The sequence below is a fragment of the Chlamydotis macqueenii genome, chromosome 5 (genome assembly GCF_036417535.1).
Source record: "Chlamydotis macqueenii isolate bChlMac1 chromosome 5, bChlMac1.mat, whole genome shotgun sequence".
NCBI classification, from domain to species: domain Eukaryota; kingdom Metazoa; phylum Chordata; class Aves; order Otidiformes; family Otididae; genus Chlamydotis; species Chlamydotis macqueenii.
Genome location: NC_141560.1, coordinates 37,729,278 through 37,747,439, shown reverse-complemented (window position 1 = coordinate 37,747,439; position 18,162 = coordinate 37,729,278). Strand labels below are relative to the sequence as shown.

Below are 18,162 nucleotides of genomic sequence, written 5' to 3'. Positions count from 1 at the left end.
TCCATTCCATATTAATGCCTGGCTGCCAAATCACATTAATTCCATAGTTGTATCCCTGTCATAAGCCATTAGTTCCACGCTCTTACTACACATAATACATACATTCCACATTCTTTTCCTTAATATGCAAATCTTTCCAACCATGGTTCCCTTTGTTTTGGTGTCTCTCAACCCACCAGCATATGCAGGAGAGCTCAGAAATGGATCCTCTGGGATATACTCAAACAGGACCAATACGTTCATTGTGATTCGTATGTGACCATAGAAGAGGTTTTGAGGTTCCCTCCCAAGCCTTAGATTGCTTAAGTACTGCCCAGATTCCTGATCCCTTTTATCTGCATCAGGCAGTTTACACTGGTTATTATGAATTTCCTTTCAAGAGTCCTAAACAAGAACTGACTTTGTTTACAGTAAAAACTTTTCAACTGGCCCAAAGCAGTATTCTGAGACAATGAAGAGGCTTAGGTGAACAATCACATCATTGCCACCATTTCCTGCTGTCAGAGTCTCATCAGGACGTTACTGGACTCATGGCTATGCCTTGTATTCAATCAGCAGCAACAGTTACAAATACTTGTTTTCAGAAGAGCATCTGCTTTTCATATAACAGGTCAGTCCCAATGGTTCCTGCCTTCCTTTCCTCCAGATACTTTCCCTTCAAAATCAGCAGCTAGAACCTACTTCACTGGACATTTTATTTGGTCCAAAATGTAGCAGAATGGACAAAGCGTCATTATGCCCCACAAAAATTCAGGTTGTTTCATTTGCTCCAGCAAATTCTCTTATGCCATGAGGTTGTGGTACTCAAGACCTATACTCCGAATCATTGTCACAACTGTAGTCAATAGACACTTGAAGCTGGAAAAGCCCATGACAAAACTCTTCAGTTCTGGACACTACTAACAGTACAACTCCAGCCCTGGGGTGTGAAGTCAGGTATTGCCATTTGGAGGGCATAACGTACAACACAACTCTTTCTGTAATTCCTTCTATTCTCCCAATTTTAAGGACTGGCACTCTTTCTCTTTGAGCAGGGAGATGGCTGAAGAACAGCTGAGGACTCAGTCTTACCAGCCAGATTTGTCACTAGCCTTAATTTGCACACATGCCATGGTGACGCATGCATTACATATGCTTAGACTGTATGGCTGAATGCTCACGTTTTATCAAGCTGCGCATGATTTTACAGCTGGCTTTGCTCCTTGAGCAGTGGAAGCAGCTCGTGGACATTTCTGAAAGGCAGACTACAGTGGAGTGGCTGTAATTCTCCAGCCCGATCTCTCTCCTGTCCCGACTACTGCACCTCCCCCATGCCCCAGCATTCTTTGCTGCTTTGTTTATGCTGTAGAAAACATCTGTGAGGGTATATGGCCAAGGTGAAAGATTTTGGCAAACAGTTATTTTTCATAGCTCAGCTCAAAGGGAAAATATGAAGACTGCCCCTCCTCCTCACAGAAGGGGAAGGGTGGGGTTGAGAAATGAGATCCGACTGCAGCCAGGCCAAATAACAGACTGGCTGTCCCACTAGCCCCTTTAAAGGAAAAGGGAATTGTTTTTTCAGTAGAAAGAACCATGTTGCAAAAGAGAAAAGGTTTAACTGAGAGAAACTGGATTGATTTTTAGAGGAATTTAGATAATTGTGTCAGGAAAATCTTCAAGATGTTGGGATGTGTTAGGCTGAGCTTATTTCAAGAGAATGCATAAATCATGCTGCAGAGATCGTTTAAAACCAGGCTGTCATAACAATAAAAATCTGTAGTAGAGAACAACCCCACACTACTAGGAGATGGACTCAATTATACTGCAGGTCTTTTTCAGTGTTTAACTTCTATGACTCCTTATAGAATTGGGGCCCCGAAAGGGGAAAGAGAAAAAAGTTGGCTTATTACCTTTGTTGATTAACAGACCGACTTTCTCAAGCATTAAAGTACTTTATAGGCCTACAAAGTATAGACCATAGGTAGGGAACTGCAGATTTCCCTGACAAGCCGTAGTTTATTACTGTTGTTCTGTGGCGGAGCAGAGAAGTCAATGGCAGCACACACCACTCCCAGCTGTCCTTCTCAGACCAGCTCTGGAAGAAAGGGAAGGAGAGATAAGAGTTCCTGCTGGGAAGTGAAGGACTCAAGGGATGACAAGGAGATTCCAGATTTGCTTTAAGGACCTGCAAACAGGCAGGCACCACTTCATTCCTCCCTGAATTCCAGCCACTCCTAGGCGAAACAGCAAAACCATTCACAAAACACAGGGAAGCTTAGGATAGGAGGTGAGGAATGGTGTGTTATTGTTTAACAGGAAATCGGAACAAAAAAGTCAGAAATCACTCAGAAGCACTGTGCTGCAAAGACAAAAGAAGAGGTCTGCCTGGAACTGAAGTTCACCTCAGTCCCCAGTCACACTCAGGACATTCCCCTCTCTCGCCAGCCACTGCTCACACACAAGGAAGCTCAGCTACTGCCAGATACACCCCACTGAGATGTAGCTGCTACATAACCCCCAGGTTAGAGACAAACAAAGCTATTTCGAGGCTCTGAGCTGAAAGAAGACACAGGCTCAGTACTCGGGATCGATCTACGATGTGTCACGAGCAGTTCCTCAGCTGACCGGTGAGACAGAGGGCACTGCCGGCCAGGGGCACGCAGCCATGCAAACACCCACTGCCTCTTCCACCCTCCTGTGCCTCTGTCTGCCCTCCATCCAGATCTAGATAGGCTCCAAATTAATTTTACAACCTGGAATGCTGCTAACACAATCAAATTATTAAAGGAAAGCTTATCTTAAAGGACGGCAAAAATCAGCTCCCTCCTCTGTCTCACAGCTGTCCCCTCCTCCTCACCATGTGTTCCCGAAACCTGGGGCGGTTCCAAGCACTAAATGCGCTGGAAAGCGTATCCTTGGGCCAGCTGTGATGTGATCATGGCGCGTTGGCTGCGGGTGAATCAGAAACCAACTGATAGGCCCAGGAACAATGTGGCCCCTTGTTAGGCTCCGAGGACGGCCATTGCCTTCAGCCCCCTTCTTCCTTCCCCAGCCAGCCTTCAGGAGACCAGGATGCCAGGAGGGCTTCTGTAACATGCCCTGCGTGATCCTTTCCCGCCAGCTCTGTGCTGAACTACATCTATTTTCTGGTTTTGAATAGCATGCTCCTCATATTGTGAGAGACTTTGGGTGGTGGCTGCTCCAGCCTATTTGGAAGTGGATGCACAGCAAGCCACAGGCTGATACTGTTATTTATGTGCAAGCTGCTATGGGGCAGCCCCAGCAGCAGCACCTGGGACCACAGCTCCTCTAGAATCCCAAGGGCTGGAAACCTCCTGGGAAGTTGCTTCTTATCAGCCCCACAGAGCACTCCGTGCATTGCACAGATCAGTCGCAGGAACCAGATTTTATCTGGCCTCACAACTTTGCTGATGTTTTATAGACTTTGTACATTTATGACATTAAGTAAGCATTATGGAAATTAAGCAATGGCACAGAGCCAGGCTCCTCTGTTTTTCCCAGCTCATCTCACAGCAAGCTAGGCTGTTGCAATTCTCAGGAGCAGATGCTGCAGGAAGGGGGTTACTGGTGGGACAGGGCTTGGTCTTCTCCCAGGCAATATCTAGGGGGGAACAGAGTGCTGTCCAGAGGGAGAAGAGGCCATGACCAACATAAATTCGAGGCAGTTTACAAAAGACTGCAGAGAAATTTAATCCTGGTGCATTAACCGAGTCTCAAAACTAATAGTTCTTTGCATTTGTATTAAAGTAGCATGCCAAAGCCCCGATCAGGATTACCCGCTGTGTTTGGCGGTACAGCCCCATCTTCAGGGTAAATATGTTCTGCCAATCAATTCCCTCTGCAATTTTGATTAGACACAACATTTTCCTCGCTTCCTGCCCTAAGCAGCTGCCATGTTGCACCACAGCTGCATTTCAAGAGTGGATAAAAGATACAAATACATCGGTTCTAGCAAATTTCAGTGTAAATATGGATCTTAAATTGGAATCCTTCCAATTAAAATAATACTGCAGTGGTGTGAGGCACTACTAATTGTGGACAAAATCAAACCCACAGATTTGTTCTGTGCCTTTTTCTAGTCCAAATTGCTTTATAAGCTATGAATATTACATACTCTATATAGGAACTATTTGATCGTTACCAAAATAGTCACTTGCCTATTGGGCAGCTCTTAACGAGGATCCCAGCACCAGCTCACAAAAGAAATAGAGCAGAAAGTTAATTTTCCTGCAAATTAGTGTTGCTTTGGATAGCTGTAATAAGTTTCTAATCACGTCCAAACTGACTCTGCAGCTGTGACTCAAACCTGTATATACTTTTCCACTCTACTGACTTTTGCTGTGGTCCTTCCACATTTTGAGCTGAAACATCCCTGAATCTGGCCCTGCTACTCCAGTGCTATTCCTAGTGTATTCCAACACTAGCAGTTGCACTAGAAGTTATATTTGTCTGGCTAGATCAGACTGTAAAACTTGAGACCTAAAGAATTAAAACACACAGTGAGATGTGAGCAGAGATGAAATCTTTTACGAAATATGTAAGTCAGCAAGAAACATATATTGGGCTATCACAACAATGAATACAGGGTACAGCAATTCAGTATAAAGCTAGCAAAAATTTAACATGAGTAAGTTCTACTAAAACTTAAATATCCATTCTACAAAGAGAACTATTAAGATTTTCTTGATGCATTGAACTCAATAAATTTGCTTCAAATAGTTCTATGTGTGCAACAGAGAGAGAGCGAAAGAATTAGGCTGGAATGCCGTAAGGATGTAAGCCAAGCTCTCAGCATCTGGAAAGCAGAAAGCAGAACTATATTTAGTACACAATGACTTGCAATAATTTGTGAGGGGGGGAAAGAAAGGAACAAAAAAGAGCAAGAAAAAAGAACAAAACTTAAGTTGCCAGTGTTAGGCAATTAAATGAATTAGAAAGAAAAAAGAACAGTTAGGTTGCACGAAGGATAAATGAAACTCTGGGGTATATGTTATTATAAGAGCTTCTACAAGCAGAAATGCTGTATACAGTTAGCAGACATATTTATAAACATGCTATACATAATGCATACTTCAGTATAAATATCACCTCAAAGAATTTCTGGCACAGAACAGTTAGGGCATTGACCTCTGCTGTACATTCATTTCCTTTATGTGGCTGAAATGGCCTAAATAAGTTCCTTAGTTAGGCATGGGAAACTTTTTCCACAAGGTAACTGCATCTGCAAGGGTACTCCATGGTGTAACTGTACTCCGTTATGAACGTGTTACAAACTCTTTGCAAAGCATGTGTAGGTTACTGTGCGTTCTCCTACACCTACTTGTAAACAGAACAAGCGCCAAGTAAAAGGTTACCTTTTATAGATGCAGTACATTCAAAATTAAAATGATGTAACACTTTCTAAATTCCTTACTGCCATTGTAAAAACAAGGTATTGAACAATCAAGTTCCCCTTCCATCATTCACACAGTTTTTGTTCTGCCCTTCGCTTGATTTAAACATTTCATCAGCTCTTCAGTGTCACTCTTGCTTCCAGGCAGTTTCTCAGACTTGAGATCCCAGGATCCCAGAGTCTCCATCTTCAGCACTTCAAAGGACATCTCAAATAACAAACAAAACCTATTTTCATTAAAGCTGAGGCACTGATCTCAGGCACACTGATGCTGTTTAAAGGATAACTAAGATGAAAGTAAACAGTCTTAGTGACAAAACAGTAGAAAGATGGTCATATCCATAAATGCCAAAGTGTTTCTGGTATTCAAATTAATCTACCTTTCAGCTTCTGGGCAGCAGTATGCTGCCAAGAGATTTTTAAAAATGAGCAGAAAGCGTTACCTCTGCACAGGCACGAAGTCCCTAAACTTGGTGAAAGACAGCAGAGATCCAGGGCCTGCGAGTCGGGAGGAGAAGCCAGGTCCTGTCTGCACTGCCAGGCAAAGGGCAGGCTGCTGCCTTCCAGGCACAGACCAGACCAGCAGCCATTTTGAGAAGAAGCAGAGAGTGCTTGTAAGCTTTGGCTGCTTTAGCCGTCAGTCTTTACTTCGCTTGTATTTGCAAATAACAGACAAAATAAAGATATCTTTCTGAAACCGGCAGTTTGGGAAGAAGTTAAAAAACCAGCAGTCATTTTCCATCTGGCTTCAAGTTCAGCTAACATCTGTAGGGACTTGTATACCCTCTTATTTGTAACCTTTGAGCTGTGGCTCTCTTTAAATTAGTGCTCTCATGTGCCTCATGTGCCGGTAAAGGCTGCTTTTGAGATGCACTCTTGCTGGCTCTCCATGTATTAGACAGCTGAATTAGTTATATGTCCTACAGGCCTGTCCCCAACAGTGAAAGGAGAGATTCTGTTCTTTGTTGTGTTAAATACGTAGTTTTTAGGCTAGACTCTGCCAACTAACGTACCAGCCTTTGTGACATAAAGGTAAACGAACTGGAGCAAGACCAAACCTACCCACAGAAGCTGCAGAGCTGTAACCGAGGTACCTATTTTGCAGTGTGCTCACATGCTCTTCAGCAGTAATGCAATAAATGTGTGTAATTTAAAACAATCAACACTTTTTCAATGGAGAACAGGGAGTGACAGAAGCATTCTGTCTCTTTTTAGAGCCATACCTATTCAGCAACAGAAAGAATGGAAAGTAAGTACCTTTGCTACCTCAGGAGCAGAGGGGAAACAAGGCATCATACAAGATTCACAGAACCAGGAGTCAAGGATGCCAAATAAAATGAGGCAGAGATTGAGGTAAGCACTAGAGGCTTGAAAAACAACGGCAGCAACTGTAGCAATGCCTATGATGCAGTATGCAAGGGCAATGTTAGAAACAGTCATGTAAACCATTGTATCAGTCAGTAAGTTGATGTAAGGATCGAGGAAATAAAGACACTTAACTGGCAAAGTACAGAGACTGGAGCAGAGCTCTGCGGTGGGGTCTGACTTGTCCCACCAGGCAAGGTTACAGTGCCTAAGAGAAAAGACAAGAAGATGCTGCTGCTCTCATTAAAGGTGACATGGGACTTTTTCTTCCTCACACTGCCCTCAAGCAGAGCACTCTGACATAAGTCATGTTTGAGGTATAAATGAAAGCCGCTAAAGAAAACTGCTATTACTACCAAGTAGATTTTCATACGTGTTTTACATTCTTTGGGCTCTGAGGTCCCGTTTGAATCAGAACTGCTGTCTGCAAACACCCTGCTGAAGTCAGCAGAAGATGAGGATTTACTGTAATCACTACAGCACCGGGCAGTGAACTAGGCTCGTTCCTGAACTGTTTCCTAAGAGATGTTAACAGCCTCAGCTGGGTGCTCTTTGTAGTTCTGGCAGAGGTCAGCTCTGTCTCTAAGCACAAATAAGAAAAATAAATCTAGTCTAAACAATTCTCTGTTCTGTTCCAGAAGCAATTAAAGGCACTTTGCTTTGTGTTATTTCCCCCAGGTGTGAGCAGATACTTCCCACAGACAGTATGCACAGTACAAGCTCAAAAAGCATAAACTCTTTGCAGAGGAAAAGGCAAAAAAACCTGTGGCTTTGGGCATGTAAGACTGAACTGGCCAAAACACTGCAAAATCAGCTTACCCAGGCAGTGACTATACCCTATAGTTAGAGAAAAATGGAGGTAAAACATTTCCAGCTCAACTCATCTAACTCCATCAGGCTCTTTATTAGCAAGGTAATAGCAACAGATTAGATATTCACTTTTAGATTTGGTATTATTTAGGTAGGAATAAAAATGTAATGTGCTCCATCAACATATCACCTAAATTTATTACAGATATGCAGGAAGCTAAAAGCATCCCTCATTCACAAGGAGTACCTTTGTAAACCAGCTATGATGTGAAAAGCACAGAAAGAAGTGAGTACGAAGTGAACCCTCACACATTTTAAAACAATTATCTTTGGTAAAGAACATTTGGTTGTTTCCTTGTTCATACTTCCCCAAAAATGGAATAATAAATACAATTACTTATAAGTATTCCTATAATATTAGGTATACTCACTATACCTAAAAACTCCCACTGGTTTTGCTGAGAGCCAGCACCAGCAGTCTTGGGAATTCAACACATTGCCCATGAATCTCCAGTGTATTAGCACTGGCATGTTATTAATTTTTCAAACCAGAAATCTACCTTTGCAACTAGCACTTGTGGTACAGGGGATGAAACATGAGCAGCTCAGGGAGTCAAGATTTTTTACATTCTTTTATAAGCATTTTTTTTTTAAATCAAAATTGGCACATTCATGCATGGTGCACCTCCCCACCCTTGGTGCAGCACAACTCCCTACACAACTGCGGCATGAGCTGAGTAAAGGAAACAAAGTGATTTAGCAATAGTTTGATTAGACAAAAACCATCCAAAACCCTGATGTTCCCAGATGTGGCTCACATCACGATCACACACATACATGGTCACAGCTTACACAGCAACACGCACAGGCAGAGGAGTAGGTACGACAGCAGTAATTTTCCACTGATGAAAATGTATCCTAAAATCTTGGCCTCAGTCTGTGGCTACAAACTTTAATCCCTGGTTTTATTAATGTGGCACCTTCTAACTGAAAAATATTCCCAGAAACAAACCCCCAAAGCATCTATTTATAGGATTGATAGTGACTGGCAGAAAAGCAGGACTGGAGCACCCTTGCTTTGGCATAGCTGAGATGTTCTGCAAACTAGAAAGCATACCTGCTGTTGTTATGGGATGCCAACAGCATGTGCTGGCATCATACACTATTTTGCTGCAGCCTTGCAGGTTTCTGTGTCTGGTTTCTTAGTAGTGCTGAACACTGCTTGTCCCCATTCGCCGTTGAAAAGGAAACCCTTTTCACCAGTGGCTCATCCACATCCATTGCTACTCTCCACCAGCAGCAGCCAGCAGCAATTCCCCTGATATGGAGAAGGTGTGGATGCATAAAAAAAGCACAGTATTTTTATCCTTGCAGAGATAAGACATTTTTTTACCATACTGTGTGACTCCACTGGCCACTACCAGCCCCAAAGAGTCCTGTTTCATGGAGGGGAAGATCACAACTAGCAGCAGAAAGAAGAAACATATTTACATGTATTGTTGCACTGAGTAGTTTGCATGAACCACTCCAGCTTCTCAGTAAATTCCCAACTAAGTATCTATCACAGTGGTTTTGCACAGGAAGACGCAAGCCACAGTAAGGGGCCTGGACTTGGTAAGTCTGTGGAGCAGCCTCCGACTGCAGGCTATATTCAGAAAGCTGCAGATACCAATCTAGAATGCTTCTAAAAAGCAAAACAAAACTTTCTTCATCTATCTGTGTCCCCTATGTAAACACTGGATAACCCCCACCTCCATCGTCAGGCACATTTATTATTTACCATTAGATTACCTTTATTTAGTATGGGAAACTGTGTGCACACATTTGACACTATGCAAACTATCTGCTCTGCGCAGTCAGGAACCTGGAAGAAAAGTGTCACCCTGAGTGCTATAAAAAGAATTTTTGGCACATGAATCTAGACAGTGATCAGAGTTTCTAAAATATAATCCAAGCTACGGTCCAAATTCCTCCCTGTGGATTATACCAGCAAAGAAAGGGGTCCCAAGACTCCTATGGTAGCATAACATCAGCTTCTGGATCTTGGTGGAACTGTCATGAGTTCTGTGATAACAGAAATGATTCAAATGTTTTTAATACAGTAAAAATAGTTTCTCCACTCTCTCTGACAGTGGCTTGGAGGAGAAGTTAGGGCACAGGAAGAGAAGCTAGTTGCAGATATTTGGCCCTGAGGTGCCAAGCTCTCTCATTTGTAACAGGACTACCCCAAAGAATTAATCCAATAGAAGATAAAGTACACCAAGATTAATTTTAAATTGTTGTCTTACACACATCTACAGGGGAGGTAACAAGCAGCTGGTTGATTTCATCAATGAAATCCTAAGCAGGAGGAATTATCTACTGAGTAGTTGACTGCTCTAAGGCCACGTCATACTTTCACATGGCTTAATAAAACAGAGAATCAGAATTGTTGGGGTTTATTCAGCTAACGAATATCAAGTATTCTGGTTTCATTAACAGTATACTTTTGAAGCTAGGAAGAGTCATTTAATGAGTGAGACTCCACTTATGTATTCACTTCTGTCCAAGATCCCAGCTGAAACAAAGTCAAAAGGATGATGCCAGCCTTCAGCTGCTATCATAAAAGCATTACAGAACATTGTATAATTAAGCTCTACTTGCAGTTTCATTTTAAAAAACATCCTGGCCTGGCTGCTCTTGACTAAACTTGAGATGATTTGACAGTGTGGTGTTGGATTACACACTGAAATTAGCTGAACGTGTGCAGGCCAGGCTGGAGGTGCTTTGGTTGTGAGATTCAGGACCAAACGCACAGGCAGGAGTGACAGCTTTGTTGTGGAATGGCAGGAACAGCACTGCGAGGAGGAAGCTTGCAGAGTACCTGGGAGTGTTGTGGCTGCATAGAGCTGGCACTCCCAGTCTTTCACTTTCCTGCCCACCAGACATGTCTAAATATCTTGAGAAAAACAAGAAGCAAAACAATAGGTGACTGTAGTGTGAATAATAAAAGCCTGGCTTCCCTCTTGGAACCTGACTGCTGCTCTTAAACTGCCCCAGCTGCGCTCTCACGGTCCAGGATGTCAGCACAACTGTTCCAGTGAATTAATGCCTTGTGTTCACACCGAGGCTGTCTACGACACCCTTTTATAGACTGTATTGTAAGACTGGGTTTCTGGATCAGAAGGTCAGCACTACCTCTCTACTGGGTAGAGAAAATTGGGTTCTGTATGATGCTGTTCCAGCAACAGCAAAGAAAAAGTTTGAAAATAATACTGCATATGGGATGTAATGAGTTGCAAGCAGTATAGTGTTTTGTCCCTAGCAGGAACAGGTAGAGCAGACATCAGAAGTACTCACTGACAGATCTCTGGTAGAGCAAAAAGTTTTCTAAACATATAATAAATAAACTGTGTGACTGTGCGAGCTGACTCAAAGGCAAGGGACAAATTAGTCCCGGCTGAAACTCCATGGATTTCAGGCAGCTCCCTACAATGAAATTGTCCCTACAACAGAGTGCAGTTATTTTTTCAATACCAGGAGCCCTCATGTGTCCAAATCACTCCAAGCTAATATTAGACTTCAGTTACTGTCTGTCTCAATCCTTTAGCATTACAGACAGAAGATGAAAAGATACCATACAACTATCTTACATAGTTCTTTTTTGTAACTGCAGTCCGTTCTTCAAAGACTGGTGTGATGTCCTGCTGCCAAGTACAACAGCACAGTCTTTCCCTCCCTCCTCTTGCTCCCAGTGACAGAAGAGCAAATCATAAGCCAGGTCTGCTCCAGATCATGTCTCAGTGGGTACCAGCCACCTGAAAAGGCATGTCCTTCCCCCCATGTCAGTGCAGTCTGCATTCCCATGGTTTCTACTCATCTTGGTTTTGGAACGGAAGAGTGAAATCACCAAGGCTTCACTCCAGTACCTTTCATCAGATTCAAGTCTATTTAAAAATAGGCACAAAAGGGGAAAGAAGATATATACTCCTTGCTGATTTATCTATCAATACCGGAGAGCAGTTTTATCACTGATGTTTTGGAGAAGGATCAGACACCTTCACAGTCAAACAGCACCATCCAACATATGGCAGTAGATGAAGGCTGCCTTTTGCTGCTCACATTCACTCTGAATCCTTCTAAATCATCCTTACCAACACGATATGATCCTTGAGGATCATTAACATTTGTCAGAAGAGCAAATCTCTCACTTATGTAATAGGTTAGGTTGCACCAAACAGCAGGTATGAAAAGTTTCCTGGGGGTAGACACCTGCAGAGTCTGTTTCTTGACCTTCAGCTCTGCTGCTCCTACAGATGGCTGCTGTTTGACTCAGCACTGCATGAGCAGTACATACTCAGAGCTACATCTCAGGACCAGAACATTAGCTCTTCTGAAAGAGAGCAGCCTTATAGATTAATTTGTCAAGTGATGCTTCCTTCCAATTTTGATCAAATGAAAAGCATTCCTGTTTAAAATGAGAAACAATTTAATACATTCCCCTACTCACTCTCTTTGTGAATATGCACACCTCAGAGAGCAAAACATTTAAAGAGAGATTGTTGTTGGAAGCATTATTCTGTAAGAACCCCTCAAAACACTAAAAACACATTAAAAATATTCTGTTAATGAGCTGAGGTCCCCTCAGCGCAGCCTGGAGAACGCTGCAAGTCACATGTCTACTGGTATAGGTAAAACTTTATTTCTTCTGACTGTAGTAGGCAATCTAATTAAATTTATTTCAGCTAAATGTACATGGACTCAATGTAAAACTTCCACCAACACTCATATACTTAAATTTCTTTCTGATTTCCCGAGCAAACACAGACAGGACTTCCCAAGGAAACATACACATATTGACTTCTCCATAAGCATGTATAGGTACAGGGATTTAGATGTTCTTTAAAGACAAGTAAAAAGGAAGAAGCAGATGAGGAAGTTCTAGTATTTATCAGGTCAAATGTTTACATGCTACAGAAGGAAAAATGCTATTGATCCCAGTATAGTAGCTTTCCTCACGTTCTTCAAGGCTCATCTGTTCAGTGTATCAGGCACTCCTGTTATCCTGGGAGATACAGTGGCTGACTTGCCAACAAAGTGGAGAAAGGCCACTTGAAATCTCTTTCTTCCTCAGGGCAGTATGGTCATGCTTTCAAAGAAAACAAATCTTCACACAGTACATTTCCCCAACACCATCCACATATTAGAAAGCACGTATTTTACACTGGAAAGAAGGGAAGGACCTTGCGACTTTAAATAATCCAGTGACTTCTTTTCTTCTGCAGTCAGCTGGGGCTCTTTGTTGGGATTGCACTAAGGTGCCCTTCCATTACTTGTACATATTGGGAATTTTTGATTCATTTGTTCCTCTTCCAACCCACAGTTCAACTTCTACCAGTTCATAAAAGATCTACATTCAGTTGGTGTTTGGAGAAATGACAAGAGAGAGCCTGGCTGTGCCCATGCTATGCAATGACTGACTTATGTAGGAACACATGGGCCTGAAAGATTGGGCCCAAAGAGTCAGTAGCTCACAGGAAAGCCAAAGAAATTAGGTGCCAGAAAGTTTGGAAGCTGAGATATGTAGTTAGAAGAGCATCTGCCACTGTGACAGGTAAAGGCTGAAAACAAAGAGGGAGGGTTCTGGTTTGGAAGGAAGCAGATGACACTATATGATCAGTATGGCAGCAGGACAGATAAAGCTGGATTTTATCAGGATTGCATATTCCTATGAATGGCAACAAGAAGCTGTTTGAAGACACAACTGAAGGAGAGAGGGAAGCAAAACCCACATGACATTCAACCTGCCTAACAGAAAATGGGACTTGCACACTTTCTCTGGGACACAGGAGCACCAAGTCCTCACTAGCAGTAAAGAGAGCTTCTGCATGAAGTGATCATCCCTTGCTCAGCTTGAATCACCTTGATTCACGAATCTCTCTTGATCTTCCTTGTTGCTCTGGCTCTGCATTCATTGCTGAACTACCTACTCTTGAGTTAAGGCTCAGAAATATTTTGAGAGTGAGCAGATCTTTTTAATTTCTCCTAAATGTCCCATCTCAAAGCAGTGGCATAACACCTGGCTCATTCTTTCAGCTCCACCAAACAATGACTGCCAGGAAAAGAGCATACTCAGTCATTCCTAACAAAATATAGTTAGCTTTTTAACACACAGCCCTCTTTTTACTTAGTCTAACTGCTTCTTCTTTGGTGCAGATCTTTGTAAATTCCCTTGGTTTATGCCAGCTCCAGTCCTCCACTGGAGAGCAACTTGCTTCTTATGAGAAACAAATAATTTTACATTTGGAGCATTTTACAGCTGGAGCATTTCCCAAGTCCTTCCGGTTCTGACTTTATCTTTTTTCCTGGCAGCCTGCACAAAAGGATACAGGCATCCACCTGCAAGGCAAGGTACTGGTCTTAGCTTTGTCTCTCAAAAACCTGGCTTTCTGTAATCTCTTCCAGTGAATGATAAACCTGGAAGAGCAGGATAACTATCTCACTGTGCAAAGATGGTCAAAGTTGCCATATAAATACACTGATAATGGACTTAAAAAACCAAACGACAGTAAATGAGAGAGTTCTTACCTCCTTGCCAGAAGTGCATGTCCCTCTGCTAGAGAACCCCTATGCAAACAGCTAGATGGGCACTAGGCGTATGCAAAGGCTTTGAAGCAGGAGGCTGACAGGAGGCAGTTAGTGACATGTAAAGAAGGGGAAAGAAGGAGAAAAAGGTCTGGAAAATCCTGAAAAAAAATATCTTGTGCACAAAGCAAAAGATTTCTCTAGGGGCAATCCCTTTTGGAGCTCTTGCTCATTCATCTGTGGTGAACTGACCAAGACGAACTGGATGGCCACACTCTGTCCAAGGACTAGCTTTGTGGAGCGACAGCGGAGAGGCTGGGGCAAGGAAGGAAGCAGGAATCTATTGAAAGTATCATAAAAAGGCTAACTCATTTAATAGTCATTAAACTGGTTTCCACCAAACTCTGGGAGAACATTAAAAATACCCCATGGTATTTTCTTCTTTTTTTAAAAGGGACCTGTACACTGTTCATAGTCCCCACTACAGTGTTAAAAAGTAAGACGCTCACTTGCTGGTCATTCTCTGCCTAATGGAACGACATCTTGTTTGTGAACTTTCCTGGGGCTCTGTATGTGATGGGAGGTACTATACAAAATGAGAGCCAATAGTTTAACGAATAAGGCATCAGACTGGGTCATACAACATGTGGATTCAATTTCTGACTCTGTTACAGACTTCTATATACCACTAAGAGAGTTCCTTCAACTCTTTCGCTGTATCCCTGCTGAGTAAAATTTCAATAACACCTCCTCACCACATATTAATACTTTATCATATAGAAGTTCATTCTTATTTGTATTCAGTCCTGTACCAAGGAAGCAAACATGGCAAAGACAAGAGTGCCTGCACTTGCATAGCCTAAGCAGCCATTGCAAGTCCCCTGAAGGATTCTTATATACAATCAATTATACAGGGTGTGCACTGAATGGGATTATTTAAGCCAAAGAGCTTTAGTGGCAAATATGGCCTTGCACAAGCTTCTACAGTGCTGTAAACCTTGCTTTCAATGATTTTAGCTTTCATGGATTTTAAATGATTAAGCAAAAGTGTTACAATGTACCTTCAAGTGGCCCTTAATAAATAGATTTTACTTTAGAAAGTGTTTCTTCCTGAGTCTACCAAGAAATATTTGCATGTGAAATGAAGATATTTGAATGAAAACAGGTTTGTTTGTTTTAGAAGGCACTGCAGCCACCCACTGCATGGCTGAGTTTGCAGCACACCAGTACTGGATGCCAAGGAGCTTCAGGAAGGGAAACAAGAAAGAGAAGAGGAAACTGAGCACCTTAGCTTCTTTTCATGTTAATTGCCAAAAGCGGGCAGCATCACTGAAATAATATTGTATAAAACCTTCTCTCAACTCAGAAAGCTTACTGTTTATTTCCTACCCCAGTGTCTACACACAGAAATCCCAGAACATTTTAGGAAACAACATTAACTCTATGTTTATCGAGAAAAATAGAAGTATTTTTCAGGAACAGAATTACTAGGTTTATGACCAAAAAGAAGATGCCATATTATTATTGCATGTCTTCATGTACTCAAGCAACCTTTTTTCTCCTGGATTGAAAAAACATCTCTCCTGAAGAATGAGCATCAATGTAGCAGTTAAGGCAATACCACGTAAGTGCCTTGTACAGAAAGCTAGAACATCACCTTTCTAACTAAAATATTGGTAGAAGTCATATGAAAAAGCATCCTTAACAAGCATGAGGAGATGAGACCCTGGTTTAACATCTCATTTAACAGAGGCTTAGATGTGTGCTGCTGTTTTAATATCCTTCCAGGGAAGTACTTTAATTCCAAATCAAGAAGGAACATCACCATCTCCTGAGTCATCAGCATCACTTCCTGGCATTCTGTGTGCATGTTCTTAGGAAATCTTTCATCTAATTTTTTTTCAAAGCTCAATCTTACTTGGCTAGCAAGCTCAGGCAAGATCCAGCCAACAACAGTATAGGTACAACAAGCTTCAACAAAAATATTTGTTGCAAGAACACTCTTTGATTCATTTGCCCTTCCTTGGCTGAACCTCGACTACACCCATCCTGATGCACACTTGTGGAGTGCTGTTGCCACGATAGGATCCAAGTTCAATTTCTGCACTCACAAGTTACTCCTGGCTTTGAAAACTATCCAGGTAGCTGCACAAGGGGCCACAGAAATTACAGGGAGATGGCAGAGCTGGTGAGAGGACTTGCCTGAGAAGCAAAGAAAGGGGAGATACCCACACTCTACCAGCCCATCCCCATCCGATCTGCCCACAATGTGCCGTTGTAAAGAGTTTGCAGTGAAGCTGGGGATTTGGCACTGACATGGTGTGGAATAGTCATCAGATATTTAAAACAGAGCTGAGAGAACAAAGAAGGGCTTTGTAGTGCAAGGCAGCACTGAAAACCCTGAGCCTCCGCCAGCCAGCTTGCATGGAGTGTTTGCTAATGTACACAGTGGAGTGCATTCCTCTCATTTGATTACATGACAGTTTTATATACCAGGTATATGCAGAGGGTTTTTCTTAACCCTTTCAGTCCTCTGCCATCTATAAATCTTAAAGAAACTCACAGTGTTTTCATTTCTGCCGTCTTGTACATGTGTGCAACTTCAGTCACGACAGGCTGAGCATGTGCTGTGGGCAACTGGATGTGGATGTGTATGGTAACAGTACTCTTATCTATGGTGCTAGAAACAGCAGAAGCAATTAAGCATGAAAGCATTAGAAAAGTAATTCACTCCTTACTCACACTATAGTTTTCTGCATCTCCCTTGATTTAAACAGTGAGTATAAAGTGGCTTGTTTAAAGGACCACTGTCATTCTCTCTCCATACTGTAAAATGACGGATGCAGAGACTGCTATTACAGCTCCTGCTTGTTAGACCAGGGAGAAGGGAGCCAGGAACTCACTGTTGGCTAACGCCACATTCTACCGCGTCTTATATTACACTGTTTCTATGGTAAAATGAGGATAATTGTATGTGCCCTTCTTGGTGAAGTTATTTGAGCTCTATGGCTCAAATGTATTTTCTGTAACTAGGCAATGCTCTATGCATTCAGGCAAAAGGACCTCTCATGGTCAAAGAGGCATACAGATGGGGTGGAGGACCAAGACCTAAATTGCAGGGCTTTGGGTGCTTTAGTGCCAAGTAGTTGAGAAGGGCAAAGTGTTCTTACTCTCTTGTTCTGTTAATGCATAAATTTCTCAGCTGTAATCATAATACTATGCAATTACATTTTCAGAAGATCTGCTATGGTGCCTTTCATAAACTCTAAGCTGTAGAACTATGAAGTTATAAAGCTAGAAGATTAACTTCTGTTAATTAAGTTAAAAGAATAAGAGAGACACTGAAAGAGATGTTTGTGGTTAAACTCAGCACCCATACTGCTGCCTATATTTTTAATGTTGGTAACTCATAGACCAACAACTAATTAAGCCCACAGAACTTCTGCAAAGCACTGAGCTACAAACTGTTTTCCTGCTTAGCCACCCAGGGAAACAATGAGAAGATGAAAGTTAATGTGCCTTGCCCGACATTTGGGTGTCAGAGGTAGCATTAGAATTCATGATGTTCCTACTCCCACACTCCAGGTACTTAACAAAGCAGCGTTTGCCTCATAGGTAGACAGGAAGTGTTTGGGGCTGGTGCCTAGAATCAGATGGACAGAGAGAAAAGAAGGTAAAGGAAGGAGAAGGTTATTGCAGTGGTGGAAAAGAGTACACATGGCCAAAGAAAGCTGATGCAAGATGAGTGAGGAGTGGGCTAGAATAAAGGCAAATGAAGCCACCAACCTAAGCCTCCGTAAGTCACTTGGAGCTTCTTACCATAGTGAGAGTTATTTCAAAATAGTCCCAAAACGTCTGAGTGTACATAAAAGACTCAAAAGAACAGTGATGGGAGTATTTCTGCATTTTCGTGCATATGACATTTTTGTAGACTCTTTCTGGAACATTTGTATGTGCTTGAGTTTGTAAAGAAGGAGAATCATTTCCCAAACAGAAATTGCATGATTAGATACCACAAGTCAGTTAACCGA

At 42.2% G+C, this 18,162-nt stretch overlaps 1 protein-coding gene across 4 annotated transcripts in view; it reads right to left on the bottom strand.

Moving 5' to 3' along the window:
• RAD51B (RAD51 paralog B) overlaps positions 1 to 18,162 on the bottom strand; it is a 401,639-nt gene that overhangs the window by 33,856 nt on the left and 349,621 nt on the right. Inside the window, exon 11 of one of the 4 annotated variants that reach the window (XR_015258777.1) lies at positions 16,695 to 16,811. The exons of 2 other annotated variants lie outside the window; for them this stretch is intronic. Coding sequence is in view for 1 of the 2 variants with exons in the window: in XM_086749846.1 (XP_086605972.1) it covers positions 1,916 to 2,074 (159 nt within the window). In the remaining variant the exon portion in view is untranslated. Of the gene's footprint in view, positions 1 to 1,889; positions 2,075 to 16,694; positions 16,812 to 18,162 lie in introns of all 4 variants that reach the window. One more of the 4 variants, XM_086749846.1, reaches the window with a different exon arrangement.